At 36.6% G+C, this 27097-nt stretch overlaps 1 protein-coding gene and 1 pseudogene across 5 annotated transcripts in view; one reads left to right on the plus strand and one right to left on the minus strand.

Moving 5' to 3' along the window:
- Nucleotides 1-27097, minus strand: part of PTPN4 (protein tyrosine phosphatase non-receptor type 4) — a 220278-nt gene that overhangs the window by 161574 nt on the left and 31607 nt on the right. For 3 of the 4 annotated variants that reach the window (XM_082689825.1, XM_082689824.1, XM_082689826.1), the window contains exon 2: nt 15882-16036. In XM_082689825.1, coding sequence (XP_082545951.1) covers nt 15882-16019 — 138 coding nt within the window. In that variant the 5' untranslated portion in view covers nt 16020-16036. Of the gene's footprint in view, nt 1-15881; nt 16037-27097 lie in introns of those variants that run through there. The other variant, XM_082689827.1, reaches the window with a different exon arrangement.
- Nucleotides 942-1396, plus strand: LOC309843896 (nucleoside diphosphate kinase B pseudogene; annotated as a pseudogene). Its single transcript has one exon. The product of its transcript is annotated as a nucleoside diphosphate kinase B pseudogene (transcript).

Consider the following 27097-nt stretch of genomic DNA (forward strand, 5'->3'; position numbering starts at 1 on the left):
GACCTGATATATACATCCTTGAGTTATCTATGTAGGATCTAACCTCTCTGAGCACTCAGACACAGACCAAATGGAACCAAAGAATTGATGACTGCTGGCCCTCATGACTTTGACCTGGACTCAGTCACCCTCAGATGACTTCTTCCCCCCTTCCACACTATACTCCCCATTGTGCAAGCCCCTACATGAATATGTGCACACTCTTAGTTTAAAACTTCCTTCCTCAATTTTGTTGTTCAGGAAAAACTGTTTTGGGAAAGATCCCCAGTGTTTTCTACTTACTGCAAGTAAAACCCTTTCTTTTCCTGTTCTTTGGCTTAGTTGTGCCTTTTGGTTCAATAACCACCAACAGGCAAACCCAGTTTTGGTTAACACTGCCACCTACCGAAAAGCTGACAAGCATGGCAGAGCTCTAAAAACTTTCCTGAAACAAAGGACAAAGAGGGAGCCTTACTCCTTGCTAACTATGAAGTTGCTATCCCTTTCCTGGACTGTCAATCTCCAGAATTCTTTTATGTGAAAGAAAAATGAACTTTAAGCTTGTTTAAGTTATGGTTATTTCCAGTTTCTTTTATTAGAAATGTAATTCTGACAAATATAAGATACATAAATACTAGATAGAGAGGGATAAATAAATAGATACACAGATTTAAATAAAAATTATGACAAGAGAATTTGGGGGTGTGTGAAGATGTAAAATGGACTAAATATTAAATCCTCATCTTGCATAACAGGAAGTCAATATAATGTCCAAAAGAGACTGGGGAAAGAGTGGTAAAAAATAATAATTATGTCCAAAATAAAAAAAAACATAAACCAGCACAGAAAAAATGGAGTAAATGCCTAAAATATAACTCCAAAGGTATTTGGAAACTAGCACTAAAAGAGCGAGAGTTGATTCCAATCCCATCAAGCAGGAGTGCACAGCCAGCATCCTGGCCATGGCCAATCTGGAGCGTAGGATTATGCTATCAAGCTGGACAGTGTATAGTGTGCCCTGGTGGGTGAGATCATCAGGCACTTGGAGCAGCAGGGGTTCCATCTCATGGCCATGAAGCTCCTACAGGCCTCTGAGGAACTCCTGAAGCAGCACTCCATTGACCTGAAGGACCACCCATTCTTCCCAGGGCTGCTGAAGCCCATGAGCTGCAGGCCAGTTGTGGTTATGGTCTGGGTGGGACTGACTGTGGAGAAAACAAAGCAAGTGATGCCTGGGGAGACCAACTCAGCAGATTCTAAGCGAGGCACCAACCGGGACTTTTGGATTCAAGTTGGCAAGAGCAACATTCATAGTAGCAATTCAATAGAAAGTACAGAGAAAGAAATCAGCCTGTGGTTTAAACCTGAAGAACTGGTTGACTACAAGTCTTGTGCTTTTGACTGTATCTATGAATAAAATGTGACCAAAGCAGCAGTCCCCTTTTTCACTATTTGATGTGTCCCTAGACATAGCTCTTCAGTCCAGTGACTTGAAAGTAACAGAATCAATCTTTATTTTCTAAAACATACATACCAATATAGCCTTTGGCAACTGGGAAAATAAATAAATAAATAAGAAGGTGGGAGCATGTCATTAAGCTTTCATTATATGCTTTGTCCTGTTTGGTTTTGAAAAACTACTTAAAATTGTATGTTACTACGTAGATAAAAATTAATAACCGCAATATTAACTACTGAATAATTTAATCAGCTACTACAAATTGTAGCACTAACATGAAGAAACGACCTTTTCCAAAGAGAAGCTTGGCCTTTGCTCTTCACTAATGGGAGGTGATCTTTAGACCCTTGGAAACAGTCTGTGTGTACTGTCACATATGGTGGCCAGGAGAAGGTAACATCTTCTATGACTCCTTGAAGAGGACTTGAAGTCCTTGGTTTTGACTCCTCCTAGACTCTGCGCAATCCATCTCTTTCCTTGAATGATCTTAATCTGTATCCTTTCCCAGCATAATCTGTATTCCTATAATCATGAGTGTAACAGCTCTTGATGAGTTCTGTGAATCCTAACAAATTGCTGAAACTCAGGGTGGTTATAGAAATCTCCCAAATGGGGACACCTGGGTGGCTCAGTCAGTTAAGTGGTTGCCTTCAGCTCAGGCCATGATCAGGGACCCAGCTCAGGGACCTGGGATCGAGTCCCACATCAGGCTCCTTGCTCAGCAGAGAGCCTGCTTCTCTCTCTGACTCTGCCTGCCATTCTGTCTGCTTGCACACACATACACAACCTCTCTCTCTCTCTCTGATGAGTAAATAAAATCTTTAGAAAGAAAGAAAAGAATAAAGAAAGAAAGAAACAAACAAACAGGGGCGCCTGGGTGGCTCAGTGGGTTAAGCCGCTGCCTTCGGCTCAGGTCATGATCTCAGAGTCCTGAGATCGAGTCCCACATCGGGCTCCCTGCTCAGCGGGGAGCCTGCTTCCCTCTCTCTCTCTCTGCCTGTCTCTCCATCTACTTGTGATTTCTCTCTGTTAAATAAATAAAATCTTAAAAAAAAAAAAAAAAAAAAAAGAAACAAACAAACAAAAAAATCTCTCAAATGTGCAACTGATGTCAGAAGTCAGGGCAACTGGGTGGATGCTGTGTTTGGCTGACTCTGGGTTACTAAAGAGGAAGGAGAGAAAAGAAGACAAAGGGCAGGAGGGATATTACATTTCTAAAATGACTTAATAGAATCCTTATTGACTGTTTCATATATATTCATTTAATCCTGATAACCTTAATAGATGATATTATTTCCACCTATATAAAAGGAAATTATATATATATGAAGCTCAAGTAAGTGGGACAATGCCACAGAGCAAGCATATGATAGGTCCAGGATACAAATCTAGCCTTTTGAATTCCAAGGCCCATGCACTTCTCATTATACTATGCTACTACCTCCCTACACCACAACTTCGTTTATCAATTATTCATGGTGCTTAATCTTAATTTTGACATCACTATATGTTTAAATAATCTGTGTGGAGTAATCTAATAGCTACAATCCATGACCAGATCTATGTAGTTCTTTGTAAAACTAGCACAGTTCCATTCAAGTTATTCTTTTTCTTTAAAACATTTTATTATTTGAGCAAGAGAGAGGGAGCATGAGCAGGGGGAGAAGCAGACACAGGGAAGGAGAGGAAGAGAGAAAAAAATCTCAAGCAGACTCCACAAGGAGTGCAGAACCTGACACAGGGCTCAATCTCGAGACCCTGAAATCTGAGCCAAAATTAAGATGCTCAACCAACAGGACAACCCAAGTGCCCCTCAAGTTATTCTTGATGAGGAAAAATGAAAGTCACTTCACAGTAAGTCAAAGTTAAATGATATCAAAAAAATGTGCAGTGAATTCATCACTGTAAATTAACCTACTACTAAACTCAAGTGCCTATTCACTTCCAGATTTAACACGGGGGAAAAAAAATTAAATGCAAAAGAAACAGAGAAAAGCACCATCAGCACTCAAGTTTACTATTAACAAACCAAAGGAAGCATGAAAAAGAAGTGTCTGCACATTCAGAAAAATGTTTGTCATAACAGTATTACTGATTCATCACATATTACAGCTGTTGCTTTTCTTTGCGGAAACCAAACAAGTTACATTAAAAATTATGTGTAGAATTCAGAAGGTGAATGAAAAAAGTAAAAAAAACAGTTACTAGGAAAATATTTAAGAGGAAGACATATTACTATACTGAATTCACAAGGAGGAGGAGAAAAGAGTTTCAGGATAAGTGAAGATTTCTGAAAGTGAGCAATCTGCTATACTGTACATGCAATGCATGAATATATAGGTTGTTTTATTTTGGAAGCATAATTATTTTAAGTCTTATTTTAGAAAAGAATATTAAATAAGGACAAAGACTCAAGTAAGACTAAATGGATGCTACCTTTAATATATAACCAAATTTCTAATATATAGATAAGAAACTATATAATTTTGAGTAGGAGTAACATTCAAAATGGGTACAAAGATGAGAAGCAGGTTCTTTTCTACACTATTGTGATCATCAAAGTCCATCCACTGACACCAACCCACACCAGCCCCTAGGCAGAGGGTCATCCTGGGCACCAAGGATTCCTCCAGGGGATTCTTGGTTCCACAGGAGACTCAGAACAAAGAATTACTTGGGAGAAGGGGAGAGGCAGTGGTGCATCAGAAAGGGAGTCATGTAGCTTAACTGTATGGTAACAACTACATCTCTACGGTCACCAACAACATTTCAACGAATACTGAAAGCATGTTTGCAAGTTTTAGCACAGAAACAGAGCTGTGGCATATATTCTTTCTCAAAGAACAGGACTCAAGTAGCTGAGAAGGGCATGCTATATTCAACTTCAAGAAAGACACACAGAGCAAAAGCAAGAAAGTAGACCCCAAGCTAACTACCTAGTTTCATCAAATTACTCATGGTAACCTGTGGCCTAGACAAACAGCCTTTACTTTCAGTACAATACAAAAAAAACATTATGAGAGCAAAAACATTTAAATGATTATTCCCTCAAGGAATATGAGATAAGGTAATAAAATAGTGTGTTACCAGGTCTGTACTTCATATACACTGTTAGTATGGTAGTTAAGAGAGGAACAGTGTGGGCTAAAATATTTAACAATGATTTTGAAAATGCTGGATATGTAAACACAAACACAAGATAGTTAAACAATTAAGAGCCAAACAAAGTTTTCTCTGATAACAGGTGAGCCCAGACCAACTAGGATTAAGGTGCATCTCAAATGTGGCAGATGACTTGAGCTGAAATCTTCTAAAATAACAAACCCAATGGTCCATGTACATAGGGCTTCATCTTTGGAAATCAAATGCTATTTTATCCCCATCACCAAATCAATAGATTTCAGACTAACTTGATTTTATAGGGTGAATACATTCACTATTATTATTTACCATTATTAACTGAAACCTGAGTTTTTCTATTTGGCTCAACTGAATATTGGACAAAAAAACACAGCCCGCAACATGTTAAATATTTCAAATCAAAATCCACTATTATATAATGGGCTATATTCTCACATTTTAAAACAATCAGGATTTTCAGTTCTTGTCATGATGGAATACCTAATGTTGGGATACCATTCTGCTATAAACATCTGTAAAAGCTAGACCAAATATACCAACAAACAAACAAACAAACAAACAAAAAAGCCCATTTGTAGGCCTTAGAAAATAACCAACACAGCACTGTGATCCTTGATAGAAGAAAACCAGATAAATCAAATCCCATATTCACACTGGCTTTCTCCTTAAGGGCATTTTCCAAATCATGGTGTAGAGAAACAGAGCCCAAGCAGTGTGGCAGTCCTGTTGGAAGCGAAGACTACAATTAATGTTCGGGGCTGCTAAGGTAGCTGAATGGGGGAGTTGGGGGGGCAGATTATTAGAAAAGAGCCAAAAAGAAAAAGTTACAAAACTATATAAAAATTTCCCTCTGGTGGGGGGACACACAGGACCTCAGTGGTACAATCAGTTAAGTGTCAGACTCCTGGTTTCAGCTCAGGACATGATCTCAGGGTTGTGAGATGGAGCCCCATGTTGGGCTCTGCTCTGAAATGGGGTCTGCTTAGTTTCTCTCTCCCTCTCTTGCAAATAAATAAATAAATCTTTAAAAAAAAAAAATCCCTTCTGGGTTCTCATCTGCCTCCTAGGCAGAGATGAACAGTGTGGGTTAAAATACTTAACAGTATTTTGTTAAACAGGGTGACTCCTAGAAGCCTAGGAGCCTAAAAGCCTCCTATGGGAGGCTTTTAGCTAAACAAAGAGTTCAGAGCTTGCACAGTTCTGAATAAATGAAGTATAGACTAATCAGAGGAGAGAGACCTTGATGAATGCCACAGGTGTTTAGGTGAGACCCTAGATAATCCAAGCCTTAGAATAAAAACAAAATTGAAACAGACATTCCTTAACAAAGCCTAAAACTGAACTTCACAGGATCAAAGTGATACACTGGCAATTTAACTGCCCGCCCAAATAAAATGCAATTTTACTTAAAGGAAGATAACAACCCAAAGCTTCTATAATAGGGGTCAGCAAACCTTTCGAGTAAACAGCCAGGAAGTAAGTATTTTTAGGTTTTGAGGGTCACAGTCTCCACTGCACATTCTCTTAAAACAAGAACAAGACCTTTAAAAAAGTAAAAACCATTCTTAGCTCCTGGGCCACACAACGGCCACCAGGCTGGATTTGGCCCGTGGGCCAATCTGCTGTCCACTACTCCACATTATACTCACAGTATCCATCATACAATGCAAAATTAGTAGATATGTGAAGCAGGAAAACTGTTTGATAATCAAGAAACAAAACAATCAAAAGAAGACTTAGGAATGATCTATATATTGGTCTTATGTAAGCACTTTAAAAATAAATGACAACATATAAAGACAACAGAATTAAAAAACAGAAAATAGATTAAAACAGGATACATTTCACTAGAGAATTAGAATCTATGAAAATGATCACAGAGATATTCTAGAACTGCAAAACATGTGAAATAGAGGAACTCCTTGAATAGGTTTAAAAGCAGAATAAGCACCATGAAAAAACCCCACAGAATCAGCACATGCAAAGACAGATTAACAGTCACTCAAAAGACAGAAAAAAATTATAAGTAGAACATATGTTAGATGTGATATGTAGTCAAACAATCTAATATATATGTAACTGAAGTATAGAAGGAAAGAAGAGAAAATGGATCAGAAGCAATAACTGAATCAGTGAAAGATGAGAACTTTTCAAATGTTATAGACATCAACCTACAGATTCAAGAACATCAGTAAATACTAAGCAGGAACAACACACACATAAAAAACCACATATACCTATATTACAGACAACTGACTAAAAATCAAAGAAAGAGAAAAATCTTAAAAACAAAGAAGGAAAGGACCTCTCTCCTGTCCTTCAGGTGAATACAGTAAAAGTGAAAGATGACTTCTCAAGAGAAATATGAAAGCTAATGAAGTGGCATCATTAAACTACCGAAGGAAAAACCTATCAACACAAAATTCTATTGTCCGCAAAAATATCCCCCAGAACATGAGGAATAACAAAAGACAAAAAGTTGAAAGAATCTATCATAAACAAACCTTCTTTAAAAAGTAATAAAAGTAGTTCTTTAGGATGAAGGACGATGATTCTAGATGGAAGCATGGATATATAAGAAATGCATAAGTGCAGAGTACAGATATAAAGGCAAATATACAGATTACTGATTGTTTAAAGCAATAATAACAATGTCTTACAGGGTTTATAACATATGAGAGGATGTTAAAATACATAATAATGGCAAAAAAGTAGGAGGCAGGTAAACGTATTTAACTGTTTTTAAGCTTTTTGTATTGGGCGGGTGAACATGTTACAAGTATTAAAGGTAGACTGATAAGTAAAGACACATTTTGTAATTTCCATGGTAAACACTAACTGTCAGATATTAAGAGGTTACCCCAAAAAAGCTAAGAGAGGAAATAAAATAGAGTAGGAAATACTTAGAAGGGCACAAGAGAATCTTTTTTTTTTTTTTTTGGTGAGAGCATCTTATAGTACCTCCACAGATGTATACATATGCAAATATTCACTGAGTTTTATACTGAAGATCTATGCACTGTACAATATATAGCATGTATATTATAACAAAAAAAAAAAATCTGTATATACCTTCCAGGGCATAGGGAGACTGATCTGCAGTTACTTTCTACACAGAATCCCCAAAACTAGTTTACAGCTACTTTCACAATTACTTTTTCCCATTTTACTGGGCACTCAGTAATTACCATCATTAAATGGGTATATGAACAACCCACAATTTACTGTACATCTGCCAAGATAATAAATACCTAATTCTCAAAACTATAAACTTAACAATTATTTTCTTCTTTACTTTTTAAGAATAAACTGGCATTTTTATAATTTCTGTGTATATGTATTTTTAATCAACACTGCCAGGAAATACACTAGGTGTTGGAAACAGTACATAGGTGAAAATATACATATAAAGCAATTAGCATACTGCTCTTTTATGGAATTTTAATTATAATATTCTTCTAAGAAAACATCTGGAACTACAGAACAGATTAAGTCTATTAAATCACAAGCAACAGAAGAGAAGAATCAACCATTTTAAATGTAGGAGTCAGGGGCGCCTTAAGCACCTGCCTCAGGTCATGATCCCAGGGTCCTGGGATGGAGCCACACATCTTCCTTTCCCTCTCCCACTACCCCTGCTAGCATTCCTGCTCTCGTTGTCTTTCTCTCTCTCTCTCTCTCTCTCTCTCTCTCTGTCAAATAATAAAATCTTTATTTTTATTAGAGCAACTAATGTATAGTTACAAGCAACAAGTAACAAGTAGAGCAACTTGTGTATAATCACTAAGCTAGTAAGTCTTCACACTAAAGACTTACAAATTCATTACTGGATAACTGTCCAGGAAATCTCTCAGCAGAAGTAAATGTCATTATCAGTAACAAACTTATATATGACAAATGTGCTACAAGACCTAAGAACCATATATATACACCTCATGAAACATAGTGGGATTAAGGGGAAAAAAAACAAGAAATAAGATAATCTTAATTGTGCATAATTATAAACCTGATTAATAAAGAGTTTCCTAGTGCTTAATATAATATAATTTAGGGAAAAATATTTTTTAACAAAATCTTTAAAGATCAATGACATACTACAACGTTTGCATTTTCAAACACTATGGTAACTGGCAAATTATCACATATTTTTGCACTCAAGATGACCAGCTGCATTTTAACATGCGATTTTACTTTTAAAAAAAAAATTCTTGGTAAACAGTAAATTCTCCTTCAGGGTAGACACTGTCGAAAATCAATCTGAGCCGTATCAAGGTTAAACAAGGGAGACTGGACACAATGTTTGCTTAAGACACACTAAAGTAACAGTAAAGGCAGTAATCAAAGTGAGTCTGTATAAGTAACAGTCTCCTCCATGACCATCTCTCACACCCTTCTTGGAACTACCCATCACTGTAAGAACCAGAAATTTAAAGAAAATAACCCAGTAAGGCTCTAGACTCAGGGACAGCTGCTGATTCATGTTTACTGAGCTGAAAACAGGGAAATCTATGTAAGTGCAAGTGTACATACTCAGCTGAGAGCTCTCCAGTCCCTTTCTCTCACTCAGTTCCAGGAAGACAAAGCAAGGCTACAACTCGAGGCAGATGATCAGAGGATTCCTCTCTGGGGAAAAGAAATATTGAACTAACCAAATATTATTACATGATTATTTTGTTTGGAGGAAGTATCTGTGTATGGAGCAGGGAAAAGAAATATGAGATTTTTTTTTTAAGATTTATTTATTGATTTGACAGACAGAGAGCACAAGTAGGCAGAGAGAGAGAGGGAAGCAGGCTCCCTGCTGAGCAGAGAGCCCGATGCAGGGCTCGATCCCAGGACCCTGAGACCATGACCTGAGCTGAAAGCAGAGGCTTAACCCACTGAGCCACCCAGGTGCCCCAGAAGTATAAGAGATCTAAAGTCTCATCCTTCAAAGTCAGTACAGAATATGAACAAAAAAGTCAGGAAAAAACAGAAATAATATAAGGACATTTCTTACGACCTGAGTAATAAATATGAGAGAAAAACTAAATGTGCTGAAAGTGATTTATTCTAAGGCAAGAATCTGCTAATTTTGCTATAACATTCTTAAAACTATTTGGTTTTTTAAATTATATACATGAAGGGCAACTGGGTGTCTCAGTTGTTAAGCATATGCCTTCGGCTATGGTCATGACCCCGGAGCCCTGGGATAGAGCCCTGCATTGGGCTTCCTGCTTGCCAGGAAGCCTACTTCTCCCTCTCCCAATCCCCTTGCTCCTGTTCCCTCTCTCTTGCTGTCAATTTAATTAATTAATCAATTAATTAATCAAATCTTTAAATAAATAAATAAATAAATAAATAAATAAATAGAATTGTATGTATGAGGGACGCCTGAGTGGCTCAGTCAGTTGAGTGCCCAACCGTTGGTTTTGGCTGAGGTCACGAAGTTTTGGCTGAGGTCACGAACTCATGGGTCATGGAATCAAGCCCTGCATTGGGCTCTGTGCTTAGCAGGGAGTCAGCTTGAAAGATTCTCTTCCTCTGCCCCTCTCCCCACTCACTCACTCTCTCTCCCTCAAAATAAATAAATTAAAAAAAAATCTTGGGGTTCCAAGTGGTACAGTTGGTTAAGCCTCCAACTCTTGGTTGCAACTGGGGCCATGATCTCAGGTCAGTCATGAGATTGAGCCCAAGTCAGGTTCAGCATGGAGTCTATTTGAGATCCACTCTCCACTCTCCCTCTGCCCCGCCTTGCTTGTGTGCTATCTCTCTCAAAAACAAATAAATCTTTAAAAAAATCTAAATTATAGGGACCCTTGGGTAGCTCAGTCGGTTAAGCTGCTACCTTTGGCTCAGGTCATGATCCCAGGGTGCTGGGACTGAGCCCCATATCCGCTTCTTGCTCAGCAGGGAGCCTGCTTCTCTCTACGCCTCTGCCTGCCACTCTGCCTGCTTGTGTGCACGCTCTCTCTCTGATAAATAAATAAAATCTTTAAAAAAGAAAAACATCTTAAATTGTATACATGAATAAATGAATATATGTAAAACAAAACACTTCTGAGGGAATCTGAGTGACACATAAATGACAGTATTTTAAAAGAACTAACATCAAATTTAAATAGGGCTAGAAAATGACATTTAATAAAATAATAGTTAAAATGTTGACAAGAGGTGCTAACAGACCTTCTCTCTCTCTCTCTCTCACACACACACACACACACACACACACTCACTCCTGGCTCTGCAATTGCTTTGGCAAGTAACCTAATGACTCTAAACTTATTTTTTCACATATACAATATGTAAAGTCAATGGAACAATAATCAGGGGAAAAAATATCCTTAAAATTCTATCCTTTTTTACAGATATAGGACTAGAGAGTGATTATAAATAAGTCAGGGCACCTGGGTGGCTCAGTCGGTTGGGCATTCTCATTTCAGCTCAGGTCATGATCTCAGGGTCATCAGATCCTGTGCTGGGTGTGGAGGCTGCTTAAGATACTCTCTCAAGGAACCTGGGTGGCTCATCTTGGGGTCATAACATCAGGCCTGTGCTGGGCTCTGCCCTGGACATGAAGCCTGCTTGGGATTCTCTCTCCTCCTCTCTCTGACTCTACCACCTTACTCACGCTCTACTCCTTTAGTTTACCATCTTAATCCACATTCACCTGCTAACCCTACCTTTATAGCTTGATTTACACTACTAAATTGTTTAACATATTATTTAACAGACAAAAAAAGTATAAGGATCAGTCAACTAAATATTCATCAACCCAAATTATCACATAACTAAAATATGTATTAATTGAATTTCACCTTAGTTTAAGAGAAAACAAAATCTATGATTTATGGTATCTTTCATCAACAACTGAGGTACTGGTATCATTAATTACCAGTTATTCTTAAGTACATAAAGACTGATAACAAAGAAAACACTTTAGAGAACAGCTTTAGTACTTTAAAGGTAATTTTATTTCCAAAAAATAAACTGAGGGAGGAGTCACTGGTAAGATCAATTAGTAGACCATGTGACTCTTGATCTCAGGGTCATGGGTTCAAGCCCCATGTTGGGTATGGAGCCCCTTAACATAAAAAATATTTTTTTAAGATTTTATTTATTTATTTGACAGAGAGATCACAAGTAGGCAGAGAGGCAGGCAGAGAGAGAGGAGGAAGCAAGTTCCCCGCTGAGCAGAGAGCCCCATGCGGGACTCGATCCCAGGACCCTGAGATCATGACCTGAGCCGAAAGCAGCGGCTTAACCCACTGAACCACCCAGCCACCCTCTTTAAAAATTTTTAAAAGAGTCAAAAAGTAAACTGAGGGAAAACGCAATGTGGGTAAAAATAAAAGCCAAAAAAAAAAAAAAAAAGGAAAGGAAAGGAAAGAAAAAGAAAAAAGAAAAGAAAATCCCTGAATGCAAAAGCTTTGTTCTCTGTCTTCGAACAGTGCTATCTATGAAGCACCTTAGAACTATACACTGAATAAATTTCCCTTCCATTGATCCTGAGCGTGACCTTGTGATAGAACTGACAAATAGAATATGGTGGAAGTGATATTATGTGACTTCCAAAGCCAGATCACAAACGGCAATATGGCTACAACCTGGCTCCCACTCTCTCTATGGATGCTCACCTTTGGAATACAGCCACTGTGCTATGAAGAACCCCAGGGCACACAGATAGATCATATATAAGGTGTTTAAGCCTCAGCTAAGGTCTCAGATAATAGTCATATGAGTGAATAAACCTTCAAATGATGCTAGCCTCCAGTCTTTCAGGCTTCTAGCTGAGGACCCACACGCGGAGAGTACTACATATTTTAAAGCATTTAATGTTTCCATTAAATACTTTGTGACTGACAATGAATTCAAGGACATGGGAGAGAAAACATACCCCACAGGCTGGCTACAGTAAAATAAATGATTGTGCCAAAACCACAGTGAAAATGGAACTTCAAACTGAAGCAATGCTAACAGGCTTATCTCAATCCTGTATATGCAAGAGAAAGAAAAAAGGAACTAATGAAGTTATATCAACTCCTTCATTACATCATGGGGGGGGGGGATACAGAAAAGGTTTTGATGAGATGAATACCAGATGGAAAAAAAACACACTTTGGCAACAATGAACATTTTATTTGTGGTACAGAAATCCTGCAGGGAAGGGAATGACTCCAAAAGCTAAGATGTTACAAATTATTGCTTGGTTAATCTCTAAAGGAAGCTGAGCAGTTCTCCTTCCCAGTGAATAGAGAGATGCTGGTGAAACTAGCAGCTGCCCACAGTGTCTATTTCTGAGACTTAATGGTACTTGATGGACACAGAGATCAAATACCAGAGATTTGAACTTCCCTCTTAATGTACACAGCATAACTAAAGAGCAATTCACATAGATTAAAATATGCAGCATCTACACAAAAGTACAAAGCAACTCGGACATTTTGAATGACTTGGGTCCGAATACACAGAGGAATAAATATACTACATATCCAAGAGTCAATTTCTCACATTGTTCCTCTTAAACTGTTGATAACCTGACGTAATGGTAGAAAAGTTTCAGTACCATACTATATTTATCATTCTAGTAGTAATGCACTCAATTATATTAGAGCTGATATTTAAATATATATAATAAAAACCTATAAATATATTAAATATATATTTCTCTAAAAGAGCAATTAGTACACTGTTTACTATATTGAAAAATACAACATTCCATTATTAACCAAAGTGCCCAAAAGAAAATATTTTGCTAGATGGGAAACACAGTAAATCCACCTGCAATATTTTGAAACAAATATAAAACTGTAAGTTAAAATGTAAAATAAACATTAATATTAAGAATTATTATTTAAAACCTCCCAAAAGAATTTTAGTGAATCAGTAACAGGAAAAGGGACTCATTTTCTTTTTTTTTTTTAAGATTTTATTTATTTATTTATTTGACAGAGATCACAAGTAGGCAGAGAGGCAGGCAGAGAGAGAGGAGGAAGCAGGCTCCTGCCGAGCAGAGAGCCCCACGCAAGGCTCAATCCCAGAACCCTGGGATCATGACCTGAGCCGAAGGCAAAGCCTTTAACCCACTGAGCCACCCTGGTGCCCAGGGACTTCTTTTCTTGTATCAATTCCTAAAACATAAGTTTCCATTAATAAAAACTTTTTATGAAGAACTTCCTTCATTGAATATTATCCCTTGTTGGCAACCTATACCACTTATCTATCAACAGATGACAGAATACAAAAAAAATTAAAGCTTAACATTTGGAAAAACACATTAGTTGAGTAAGTTAGATAATATCCTTAAACGTACTGCTCTGCAGTCCCTTTTCCAGTGTGAAATGGCCTGAAGTTTCAGTAAAAAAAGATAAATTCACAACCATGTTATATGGTAATACAGAAAAATTTAAGCTTAAGAAACTGGTAAGGAAATAAGATTAATATTTTATTTTTCCCAACTTTACGGACATATAATTGAGATATGACATTGTGTAAGTTTAAGATAGGACAAGATGATCTGATACACACACACACACTGTGAAACAATTACCATGATAAAGTTAGTACCTTTATCACCTCACATACTACCTTTTACTGTGTGTTCTGAAAACATTTAAGATTTATTCCCTTAGCAATTTTCAAGTATACAGTACAGTACTACTGACTACAGTCACTATGCTGTACTGGAAGTTTGTACCACTTATTACCAACATCTCCATTTCCCCTACATCCCAACCCCTGGAAACATTTTACTCCCTGTTTCTAAGAGGTCAGCTTTTTCAGCTTCCATTCAGGAGTAAAATCAGACAGTATTTCTTTCTCTCTAACTTATTTCACTAGATATAAGCCCATATCCATCCAGGCTGCTATAAATGGCAAGATATCAGCAGATTAGTATTTTATATCACTAGCCAGGTAACACAGCAGGAAACAGATGGAAAGTGTTATTTTGGAGATACAAAAATGAGAAATGAGGAATCCAGTTTGAACATGGACTATATACCAGCTACTATTATTTTTATAATGTTTGATTTTTTTTAATATTTTATTCATTTATTTGACACAGAGAGACACAGGGAGAGAGGGGAAACAAACAGGGGGGTGTGAAAGAGGGAGAAGCAGACCTTCCACTGAGCAGAGAGCCCAATATGGGGCTCCATCACAGGACCCTGGGACCACGACCCGAGCCAAAGGCAGACATTCAACGACTGAGCCACCCAGGTGTCCCATAATGTTTGATTTTTGAGGGTGACAGTAGTTCTGTGGTAATTTATGAGATTCCTAAGCTGCTGAAGTACTAAACTTTCAGAAGAAAACACACAGAAAAAGGAAAATAAAGCAAATGTGCAAAATGTTAACAACAGAATAGTCTAGCTAAAAGATGTTGGTATTCATTTTTTTTAAAGATTTTATTTATTTATTTGAGTGGAAGAAGAGGGAGAAGAAGGTTCCCCACTGAGCAGGGAGACTGGCACAGGGCTTGATCCCAGAACTTCTGACTCATGTGAAGGCAGACACTCAGCAGACTGAGCCACCCAGGAGCCCCTGTGGGTATTTATTGTTCTATTCTCCCAACTCTTTTGCAGGTTGGAAATTTTTTAAATAAAAAAAAAGGAACACACTCTTGTATATAATGAGACAGACACAAGAATGTTCGCAGTAATGTTACTGACAAGGGCCCAAAGCAGAAAAAAATCCAAATATACACCAACAGTAAACTGGACAAGAAAATGGTGACCAAAAAAATGAGTAAATAAACTGTGGTATACTCATACACTAGAGCACTATACAGCAATGAAAATGAACCAACAACTGTTAGCATGCCACATGGGAGAGAGAGCCCCACGCAAGGCTCAATGCCAGAACCCTGGGATTGAGTCACAATGTTAAGCAAATGAAGACAGATACAAATAGGATGAACAAATATTTGTTAAGCAAATATTTCAGAGAAGACTCAGGTTAAGATCTGGACTGTCCTTTATCTTTGTTTAGCAAGTTTTATTCACAGAAAATACAAGGAAGATTATAAACAAGATGTATAAATTATTTAGGAGAACACCTTGCAAGCACATTTATAAAAAACCTCCCATATACTATTGATCTGCTCCACTAATCAGAATGCACTGTTGTCTGTCAACTTCTTGAAAGACCCAGTTTAAATCAGAACTTATACTAGAAGCTTACAAAGCCATACTAAACAGACTTTCTTCACTGAATAAGGCTTTCAAACTGTACTACAATTAAAGTTTTAGTTTTAAAATACCATCTAAACTCAGATCTATAACCAGAAATTATTAGAAGAAAAAAGAACTAAAATACTTACATTAACTTTGAAAGCTTGTACAGTGTTATCCAGAAGAAGGATGTTGCAAACCACCTCAGTATGCTGTCTGTCTCGGGCCAACTCTGATGCTCGTACATTGTAGGTTCTGCCAGCAGGCAATCGGAAACGTGAGGTCATTACTGTCCACACTCGGACTAAGTCGGAAAAAAAAAAATTCACTAAATAAAAAGAATAGCTGAAGATATGAAGTAGTGTAAAACACCAAGGTTATTATATAAAATTTGCAACTAACACTTAAGTAAAAAGCAATTATAACTTTTGAAACACTAATAAAAATCATATGTATTAAAAAAGGTACTGTATATAATTCATCACTTGAACTACATATTCAAAATGCTTGGAAGAGCTTTATTTTTAACTGTTCCATTGAGAAGACGATACACAAATTATTCAGGAAGTCATAATCCAATTCAAAATATATAAATTTGGGAGTAGCCAAAAATCGGGTAGGAGAATATGCCACCTTAAGAAGTTGGACATTACTCACTGATAAAAATATTTAAAAACACTGTAGAATGGAAACAGGAGGGAAGACTGTTTACCTCTAAAGGACCTTTACCTTTACTAAAATTAAGATCTGGGGGAAGCATAGGAGTTTGTTCAATTTTTTAAAATACAATAAACTCTTGATTTTAACTATACTCAAATTTAAACTAATTCTAAAAGGATTATTCTTGTTATTCTCAAGAAAACAAAAATAAAATAGAAAACATAAGGCTACAGATCTTTGCTTCTCAATTTTTAACCTAAAAGGGAAAAAAACGATATTGCCTATAAAAGAACAGATAACACACTGATATCTGCAGTACTTGATGTTAAAAGGCAATGGAGATGGGGAGGAGACAATGAAGATGTAGCTTTGAAGTTTTGAAAATTATATGAAACACAGAATTATATACCAAAAACATCAGCATTCATGTGGGGAATAAAGCTAAAGATATTTTCAGACATTCAAGAATTCAAAGTTTAAAATCCACAAAACTTCCCTTTTAAAGACGATTAGAGAAAGGAAATAGGATGTATTAGAAACACAAGTATACAGAATTTTTAAATATGGCTAAGAAATAAGATATTTGAACAATGAGTAAGCAAAAAATAATCAAAGAAACACCAATTCAAATCAGTGATATTCAGTAACTGCAGCTGACATCACAGACTGTTCACGTCAAAAAGATTAAAGCTAAAAAAAAAAAGTCAGTGTTATACAAGTATGAGATCTGTATAAGGAAAACAGCTTTAGCAGTTAACAAAGAGGGGCTAGCCAAGTAAGATTCACCAATTAAAAGACAGGGATTGGTGGTTTCTGGTGCCACATGTTAAGAGTTTGCAAGTCTTTCTATTCCACTTTCACAAGTAAAAAGTTGAACAGACTGGAAAATCACCAAGGCTGCTTTGATTCACAAGAGAAGACACAGGGCAAACAACTGCCCCCAAGACAAAAGAGATAGGCAAATACAAAGGATCTCAAGTAGAGACTCACAAGCAGAAACCACCAAGGAGCCAGTACATGGGTAAGAAAATCTGAACTGTAACCGGCAAATTGCAGGAGGCTTGATGTGGTCAATTCTGAAAGTTAAGAAGTCCAGGGGGCCCAGTCATAGGAGGACTCCCACAATATGGTGAAATTTACTTCCAGGAATCCAACTAGACTGCCACAGTAAATATGCAGAAAAGTAGCCTTAAGCTTTCTGCCGGGGATGAACACACACACACACACACACACACACACACACTCTAGCCTTCCAGTGGGAGAATGGAAATAATCAACTCCAGCCCACTTTAGCCATTTTGTCCCATTTGAAAGGAGAAAAAAACCTGAGAAACCCAGTGACATTCATAGTCCAGAGGCACAGGCTCACTAAAATACTGAGACTTAACCAGAGGATTACAGAATGTTTTTCCTCCCTACCCATTAAAGGCCTATTTACATCAGTTCCTCTTACCACGACATCATGCCTGCCTATCATGAAAAATTTACAGGGGTGCCTGGCTGGCTGTCAGTTGAGCATGTGACTCTTGATCTCAGTGTTGTAAGTTCGAGCCCCACGTTGGGTGTAGAGATTACTTTAAAAAAAAAATTTTTTTTTTAAGATTTTATTTATGACAGAGAAAGACAGCAAGAGAGGGAACACAAGCACAGGGGAGCTGGAGAGGGGGAGCCTGATATGGGACTCAATCCCAGGATGTTGGGATCATGACCTCAGCCGAAGGCAGACACTTAACAACTGAGGCACCCAGGCAGCACTAAAAATAAAATCTTTATTAAAAAAAAAAGAAGAAGAAGAAAAGAAATATTTAGAAGGCATACTAAAAGGCAAAAAAAAAACCCCACTACTTGAAAGGACAAAGCAAGCATCAGAACTAGACATGAAAGGGATTTTGGAATTATCATACAGACAATTTAAAACTATAACTAATATGTTAAAGGCTCTAATGGATATTGTAGACAGCATGCAGAACAGATGGGCAATGTGAGCACAGAAATGGAAATCTTAAGAAAGAACCAAAAAGAAATGCTACAGGTAAAGAATACTAACACATAATGAAGAATGCTTTCTGACAGACATGTATTAGGCACAACAGAGGAAAGAATTTCTGAGCTAGAGGATATATCAAGAGAATATGCAAAAAACAGAAAGCAAAAGGAACAAAGACTAAAAAAAACAAAAAACAAAAAAACCAACACCTGAACTCTGTGGGACAAAAACAGGTGTAACATGGATACATGAAGAGAAGAGAGAGACAGAAAAGAAAACATATTTGAAAGAATAATGAACTTACACGAACAATAATGAATTCCCCAAATTAATGTCAGACATCAAACCACAGATACAAAAAACTCTGAGAACACTAACAAGGAAAAATGTTCAAACAAACAAACAAACAAAAAACCCTGCCTATACCTAAGCAAATAGTTTTAAAACTAAAAATTAAAATTTAAAAATCCTCAAAGTCAGAGGGAAAAAAAAAGCTTACTTATTAAAGAGAAAATGTAAGAATATATCTGACTGCTTAAGCATGCAAACAGAAAGTAGAGTGAAATATTTAAAATATTGAGGGAAAAAAATCTTACAGACGTAGAATTCTATATCCTGCAAAATCATCCTTCAAAAAAGAAAGAGAAATAAATAGCTTCTCAGACAAAAAAAAAAAAAAAAAAAAAGGAGGGGGGGGGGATTTGTTACCAGTAGACCAGCCTTGCACAATATTTTAAAAGAAGTTATTTAGAAGGAAGTAAAATAATAGAGGTCAAAATTCAGATCTACATAAAGAAAAACATCAAAGAAGGGAATAGACCTGATGTGATGAGCACTGGGTGTTATATGTAACTAATGAATCACTGAACACTACATCAAAAACTAATAATGTACTATATGTTGGCTAATTGAACTTAAAAAAATTTTTAAAAAGCTACGTGAATGTTATTTTAAAACTTTTTTCTTATTCTTAATTAATCAAACAGATAACAGTACAATACCCTCTACATGAGTGTAGCAAAGACTTAAGAAATTTGATGAGATTTTTTTCCTTCCACAATTAGGAGAAGGGTGACGATTCTGCAGATGTGATTAAAGTCCCAAGTCAACTGAGTAAATCAAGAGCACCCTTGGTGGGCCTGACTTAGATGGAAGCCCTTAAAAGCCAGGAACTTCCTGAAGTAAAAGAAATTGTACTGCTGGCTTTAAAGACATGGTATGCCATGTTGTGAGACAACAGTGAAAGGGCCTCTAGGAGCGGACAGCCAGCAAGAAACTAAAGACCTCAGCCCTACATTTCATTGTATTCATCAACAATCACATGAGCCTGGAAAAGAACCCAGGCTCCCAAAGTTCAGTCAACATCTAGACTGCAACTATGTGAAATACAACCAAGCTGCGCCCATCCTCCTGACCCATGAAACTAGAGGAAAATCAATGTGTTGTTTTAAACCGCCAAATTTGGGTAATTCATTATATATCAATAGAAAACTAATACATGTTTCATGACGGTACTACTCAATCAACAACTATTCACCAAAGATAGAAAATATGAAACAATGAGGCACCTGGGTTAAGCATCTGACTCTTGATCTCAGCTCAGGTCATGATCTCAGGGTGTGAGTTCAAGCCCCACACTGAATTCCACACTGGGCGTGGAGCTTACTTAAAAAAACAAAAAGAATCTTCAAATAGAAAAGACTATACACTTACTGATTAAAAGCATTATAAATTTAATGGATTTTCTCTCATACAAAGACTTATTGTAAAGCTAAAAAGAAAATATGAATCAACACACACAATCACCTCTTTGTGCATGTTCCACTCTTGCCTGTAATGGATATATGTATTTCTCTTCTCCCCAATCCTGCCTTCCCTTCACCTGGGGTGAGTGGTCCAGACAAACAAAGTGGGCAAAGACCTTAGAAATTCATAAGTAACAGCAGAATCAGCAAATCAGTTTTAACAGTAGGGGGAGCTACCAAAAAAAGAACACTGGTTGATATCACAAAGGTATCACAATGTCAAAGAATGGTACAGGAATGACAAGATCAAAAGATATCAATGTATTCTGCCAAAACCAGTCTTCCCCATTTACTGGCACATCTACTTTTGACATTTGCACTAGAACTTAGATTAATGGTTTCAATGAAATTTCTTTTTTGTTTGCTTCAATGAAATGTCTATGTAACTCACCCCAGATACCATATGAGAATCTTCCAGTCTTGAAAAGTACCTACTTTTAAGATACATACTACTTTACAAAGGGCACAATTATGCCAGTGACAACCTAACTGCCCATAAGTGATAAGAAATATAACAATAAGCCAAATAAGTCTAGGCAGAATTTTCATTATATCTTGAAAACACACTCCCGAAAGGTTACGAAAGCCTTAATATATGACATTTGGCTTGCAGGTAAGTATCTGCCTTTCTCAGAAGAGACACCTTTTCTAGAGCACTTCCAACGTTTTTTATTCACTTATGAGAGCAAAACGTTTTTTTTAGAGATGCTAAGAGAACATAACTCCTTAAAGTCCCGTTGAGCAAAATATCAAATGTTTCTAGTGGGCTCTTCTGATCATCCTCTATGCTACATAAAAACTTCCAAAAAGTCACTGAAGGAGACTATATGAACAAACACAGACTATCCGTTTTTCAAAACTCTTTATTACTTTTCTCCTTAATGACTACTCACCATAGTCTAGTTTATGTTATCTCACACAACTTTCTAATTGCTGTCCAGGGAATGCTAATATCATGCTTTTTTTTTTTTTTTAAGTTTATTTACTTATGTAAGTAATCTTTACAGTCAACATGGGACTCGAACTCACAATTTCAAGATTAAGAGTCACATGCTCTTCTGACTAAGACAGCCAGGTGCCCTTTATGCTTTAAATATTATAATTTTAGGGGTGCCTTGGTGGCTCAGTGGGTTAAAGCCTCTGCCTTCGGCTCAGGTCATAATCCCAGGGTCCTGGGATTGAGCCCCACAACGGGCTCTCTGCTCAGCAGGGAGACTGCTTCCCTTCCTCTCTCTCTCTCTACCTGCCTCTCTGCCTACTTGTGATCTCTCTGTCAAATAAATAAATAAAATCTTTTTAAAAATAAATAAATATTATAATTTTATTGTGAATACTATTTACAAAGTGAAGGGCAAACAGCACTTTTCAATATTTTGAAAACCAATTAACATTAAGCAAATACTTTATTGGGTATTGCTTCCATTTTTAGCAAAAACAAACAGAACACTGAGTAGCCTTTCCACAAATATGTAGTTATTTAGAAAACTGAGTCACATATTTTTAGAGACAACCCAAATCTACTCTTGGACAACATACTTACATAAACATATCCTGAAAGTAACCCATCTATTGGTTCCATGTTTAAACAGGTTTAGTAGATTATAAGTAAGGTTAAAAGCCACTGTTCTTTACAGACCAGAGAAACCTAAACTTGGCTACCCTAAGTAGGAAACATTCAAACAAAAAGCACTCATAATAGGACAGTAGAAAATTACAATTAGCATATATAAATGTTCTTATAATAGAACAAAATGTACCTACCCTCCTCAAAATCTCATGTTTCTTATACTTATGTTCATGAAGAAAAATGTTTTTCAGACTTGTATCTTTTAATTTTTAAAGATTTATTTTTTATTTATTTTAGAGAGAGAGTAAGCAAGCAGGAAAGTAGGGGGAGGGACAGAGAAAAAGGGAGAGAATCTCAAAAAGACTCCCCACAGAGCACACAGCCCAACTTGGGGCTCAATCTCAAAACGCTGAGAACATGATCCGAGTGGAAATCAAGAGTCGGATGTTTAACGGACAGAGCCACTCAGGTGCCCCCAGACTTACATATTTTTTAAATTACACAATAAAGCTTTATATACAATCTCAAGTAGCTATTAATGCCAAAAGATTCTTCTCAACCTCAAATCAAGAACAATAATGGTCAGAAAGTATTTAAGATAAAATTAACTAACTTTAAAAGGATAAATTTACATTGCTATGGCCAACTACAAAAATGGACTATTCTAAATATTCAATAGTCTAAAATGTGGATTGTCACAAGATGCTGGCTTCCCATTAACATATAATAAAATCTTACTAGTTTACACCCTGCTAATTGAGAGCTTTAAATAACTTTATTTTGATTATTTGATGAGAAAAAAAATTCATTAATATTAATCTTTAAATTTCTAAAAAAAAAATTTTTTTTTTAAAGATTTTATTTATTTATCCGACAGACAGAGATCACAAGTAGGTAGAAGGCAGGCAGAGAGAGAGGGGAGGAAGCAGGCTCCCTGCTGAGCAGAGCCCGATGCGGGGCTCAGATCATGACCTGAGCCGAACGCAGCAGCTTAACCCACTGAGCCACCCAGGCGCCCCTCTAAAAAATTTTTTGAAAAGAACAGATATTTCTTCAAAGAAGACATAGAGATGGCCAACAGACACATGAAAAGATGTTCATCATCACTTACCATAAAGGAAATGCAAATCAAAACTAGAATGAGATATCACTGTACATTTGTCAGTGTGGCTAAAATCAACAACACAAGAAACAAAAGGTATCGGTAAGAATGTGGAGAAAAAGGAACACTCATACACCATTAGTAGGTATGCACACTGGTGTAGCCATTGTGGAAAACAGTATGGAGGTTCCTCAAAAAGTTAAAAACAGAACTGGCCTACAATCTAGCAATCACACTATTGGGTATTTACCAAAAAAACCAGAATAACACTAATTCAAAGGAATACATGCACCCCTATGTTTACAGGAGCATTATTCACAGTAGCCAAATTATGGAAGTAGCTCAGGTGTCCATAGATTGACAAATGGATGAAGAAGTGGACACACACACACACACACACACACACACACACACAGAGGAATATTATTCAGCCATAAAAAAGGAGTGAAATCTTGTCATCTGCAACAACATGGATGGAGCTGGAAGAGTATAATGCTAAGCAAAATAAGTCAGAGAAAAGGCAGATGCTGTATGATTTTACTCATATGTGGAACTTGAGCAATAAAACAAATGAGCAAACCAAGAAACAGACTTTCACTTATAGAGAACAAATTGATGATTATCTGAGTTAGGGTAGGAGATGGGGGAAACAAGTGATGGGGATTAAGTAGGGCACTTGCTGTGATGAGCACTGGATGGTGTATGGAAGTGCTGAATCACTATATTGTATACCTGAAACTAATATACACTGTATGTTAACTAAGTGAAATAAAAATAAAAACAAAAAAAAATCTTAAAGAAAAAAAAAACTTTAAAAGAATAGACTGAGTTTTATATTCACATACCTAAAAAGCATCCTTCCCATTAAAAAACATTAGGAATAGGGGCGCCCAGGTTAAGCCTCTGCCTTTGGCTCAGGTCATGATCTCAGGGTCCTGGGATGGAGCCCTGCATCGGGCTCTCTGCTCAGCAGGGAACCTGCTTCCCCCTCTCTCTCTGCCTCTCTGCCTACTTGTGGTCTCTGTCTGCCAAATAAATAAATAAAATCTTAAAAAAAAAAATTAGGAATAAATTTTTTTAAACTACTTTATTTTTTAAAAGTAATCTCTTTGCCAATGTGAGGCTCAAACTCCCAACCCTAAGATCAAGAGCTGAATGCTCTACCAACTGCATGTGCCACCCAGGCATCCCAGAAATAATTTCTAAGTACACTACCAGTAGATTCAGTCATATGTTTGTTCAGCAAATATTCGTTACATCGTGCCAGGCACAGATCTAGGCCCTTGGCATAAATCAGTTGGGGGTGGGAGGACACAAATCCCTATTCTTATGGAACTTAACATTCTAGCATAAAATATTTCACTTTTGTAGTCCTCATAATTAACATTATATTTCCCTCCATAACCTCCTACCCCATCCATACCTTATAGGATGCTGGGCAGGGAATAAGTATTCCTTGAAGTGACCAAATGAAAATTATAAGAAATTAAGTATATATTCTGGGCTATTCTCATCTTGTATATCTTAGAATCTTCAGTCTGAAGTACTTAACTTAGAATCTCAGCATTGAAAAAAATTTAAAAATAAAAATAAATTTAAAAAATTAAGAAAGAATCTCAGCATTGTTCCCACTACTCAGTTTCTTTAGTACTGAGTTACTTTCTTGGGAAACTTACACTTAAACACTTCAGATCTGAAGCATAAATGAACTGTCTAATCAGTTCTTAAGACTTCTCCATAAAATGGTATCTCCACTTACAAGATTTAGTTACCAATAGACTAAATAGTCACACTTCTTGCCCCATTTACTTTCATTTCATAAAGCAATAATTCTACTTGATTTCTGAAGAAGTTTATTACTTGAAAATTCTAAATCTGTGGAAAAAAAATATGCTAAACCTTCCGTGATGTTTTAAAAGAAGTTCAAATAAAATTCTCCATTACAGCTTTCTTTTTTCATCTGGAAAGTGTTTCAGTGAAATTGATATACATGTACACAACTGCTTTCAGTGGAAACGAGACCATCTTTTTTAAGAAAACATTTATGAGTTGTGGTCTACAAAAATATTCAGTCCTTTATACTCAATGTACTAATATAAATTTAAACATTGTAAAAGACCTAAAATTATGATAAATCTTTTTATGTCTATATGCATTAAAAATCTGTATATATTAAGTTAAAAGAGCTGAACATATATGGTGATACTCGAACTAAAAAAATATGGACACATATAGTTAAGAGACAGAAAAAGCACTTGGGCTATTCACATAATGATTAGTGAATTAAAACTGTGAGATAAAATTGTTTTCTATTTAGAATTCTATTTAATGTTAATACAATGTTTTCTGTTCAACGAAAGCACATTCTTTCTGACTTTAACTTCAAAGGACAAAATGGCAAACAGTTTATTTTTCAATCATCATAAATATAGATTAAAGGGTTTGGCTGTCACAGAGAGACAAATGACATGGCTCAGCAGTAGCTAGAAAGTAGTAAGAAAGATGAAATGGGTGGTAGAGAATCAAAGCAAGGACAAATAAATCTTCCTTGACCTGATAAAGGCCAACATGGAAAACACAGTTAACATCATACTGAACACTAAAAAATGAATGCTTTATGAGTAAAAATCAGGAACAAAACAAGAATATCACAGTCCCAGGGTGACTCAGTCAGTTAAGCGGCTGCCTCCAGCTCAAGTCCTCATTTCAGGGTCCTGGGATTGAACCCCACATCAGGCTACCTACTCGGCAGGCAGTCTGCTTCTCTCTCTCCCTCTGCGCCTCCCCATGCTCCTACATTATCTCCACACACACCCCCAAATAAATAAAACATTTTTTAAAATTTAAAAGCAAAAACAAGGATATCTATCAGCTCTCCTCACTGCTATTCAGAATTATACTGGAGATGTGAGCCAGAGCAATTTGGCAAAAAAAGGAAATACAAGTCACTACGGTTAGAAGAAGGAAAACTACCAATATCTGCAGATGACATAACCTCCTACATAGGGAATCTGAAGATATCTACCAAAAAAGCTTCTAGAACTAATAAGTGGGATTACCAAAGCAAAATGTAACATCAAAATGTAAAAATTAATTGTATTTCCACAAACTAGCACAACAAACTAGCACAACTTCCACAACAAAAATTATAACTTAAAAACAATATAATTTACAATAGCAATGAAACTGAAAACTTCAAAACATTACTGAGAGAAATTGAAGAAAGAAAATATGTAAAGAGATACGCTGTGTTCACAGGTTAGATAATCTGTAGATTCAAGGCAATCTCAATAAAAATCACAGCAGGCTTGCTTGTAGAACCTGACAAACCAATTCTAAAATTCACAAGAAAATAAGAGACTTGAATAGAAATTGAAAAGATTTGAATTGAAAATAGTTGAGGGGCACCTGGGTGCCTTAGTTGGATAAGTGTCTGACTCTCAGTTTCAACTCAGGTCATAATCTCAGGGTCATGAGATCAAGTCCAGGATCAGGATCCACACTCAGTGAGGAGCCTGCTTGAGATTCCCTCTCTTTCTCCTTCTGCCCCTCCCCCTACTCGCATAAACACATACTCTCTAAATAAATAAATCTTAAAAAAAAAAAAAAGTTGAAAACAACTTTGAAAAAGAAACACAAAATGGGAGACTAAATCTACTGATTTTAAGACTCATTATAAACTACAGAAACTAAGACACTACATTGTCATCAAGATCATCTTAACAAACAGAGGAATGAAACAAAATAGAGTCCAGAATAAGGCCCACACATATACGGACAACTCAATTCTGACAAAGATATACAGGCACACATCATTTTATTGTGCTTGGCAGATACTGAGTTTTTACAAATTGAAGGTTTGTGGCAATCCTGCATCCGGCAAGTTTACGATACCACTCTTCTAACAGCATTTGCTCACTTCATGTCTTTCTGTCACATTTCCATTAACTCTCTCAATATTTCACATTTTTCTTTATTACTATAGTTGTTGTAATGATCTGTGAGCAGTAATTACAACTCACTGAAAGCTCAGTAATTGTAACTCACAGAAATTTTTAGCACTGAAGAATTTTTTAATTATGTATTTTTAAAATGTTATTATTTATTAGAGAGAAGGAGAGTACAAGCAGAGGGAGGGGCAGAGAGAAAGACCGAGAAGTAGACTCCCTGATGAACAGAGAGCCCAACATGGGGCTCAACCCCAGGAGTCTGGGATCATAACCTGAGCTGAAGGCAGACCAACT

This window comes from Mustela nivalis (genome assembly GCF_964662115.1).
Source record: "Mustela nivalis genome assembly, chromosome: 11".
NCBI classification, from domain to species: Eukaryota; Metazoa; Chordata; class Mammalia; order Carnivora; family Mustelidae; genus Mustela; species Mustela nivalis.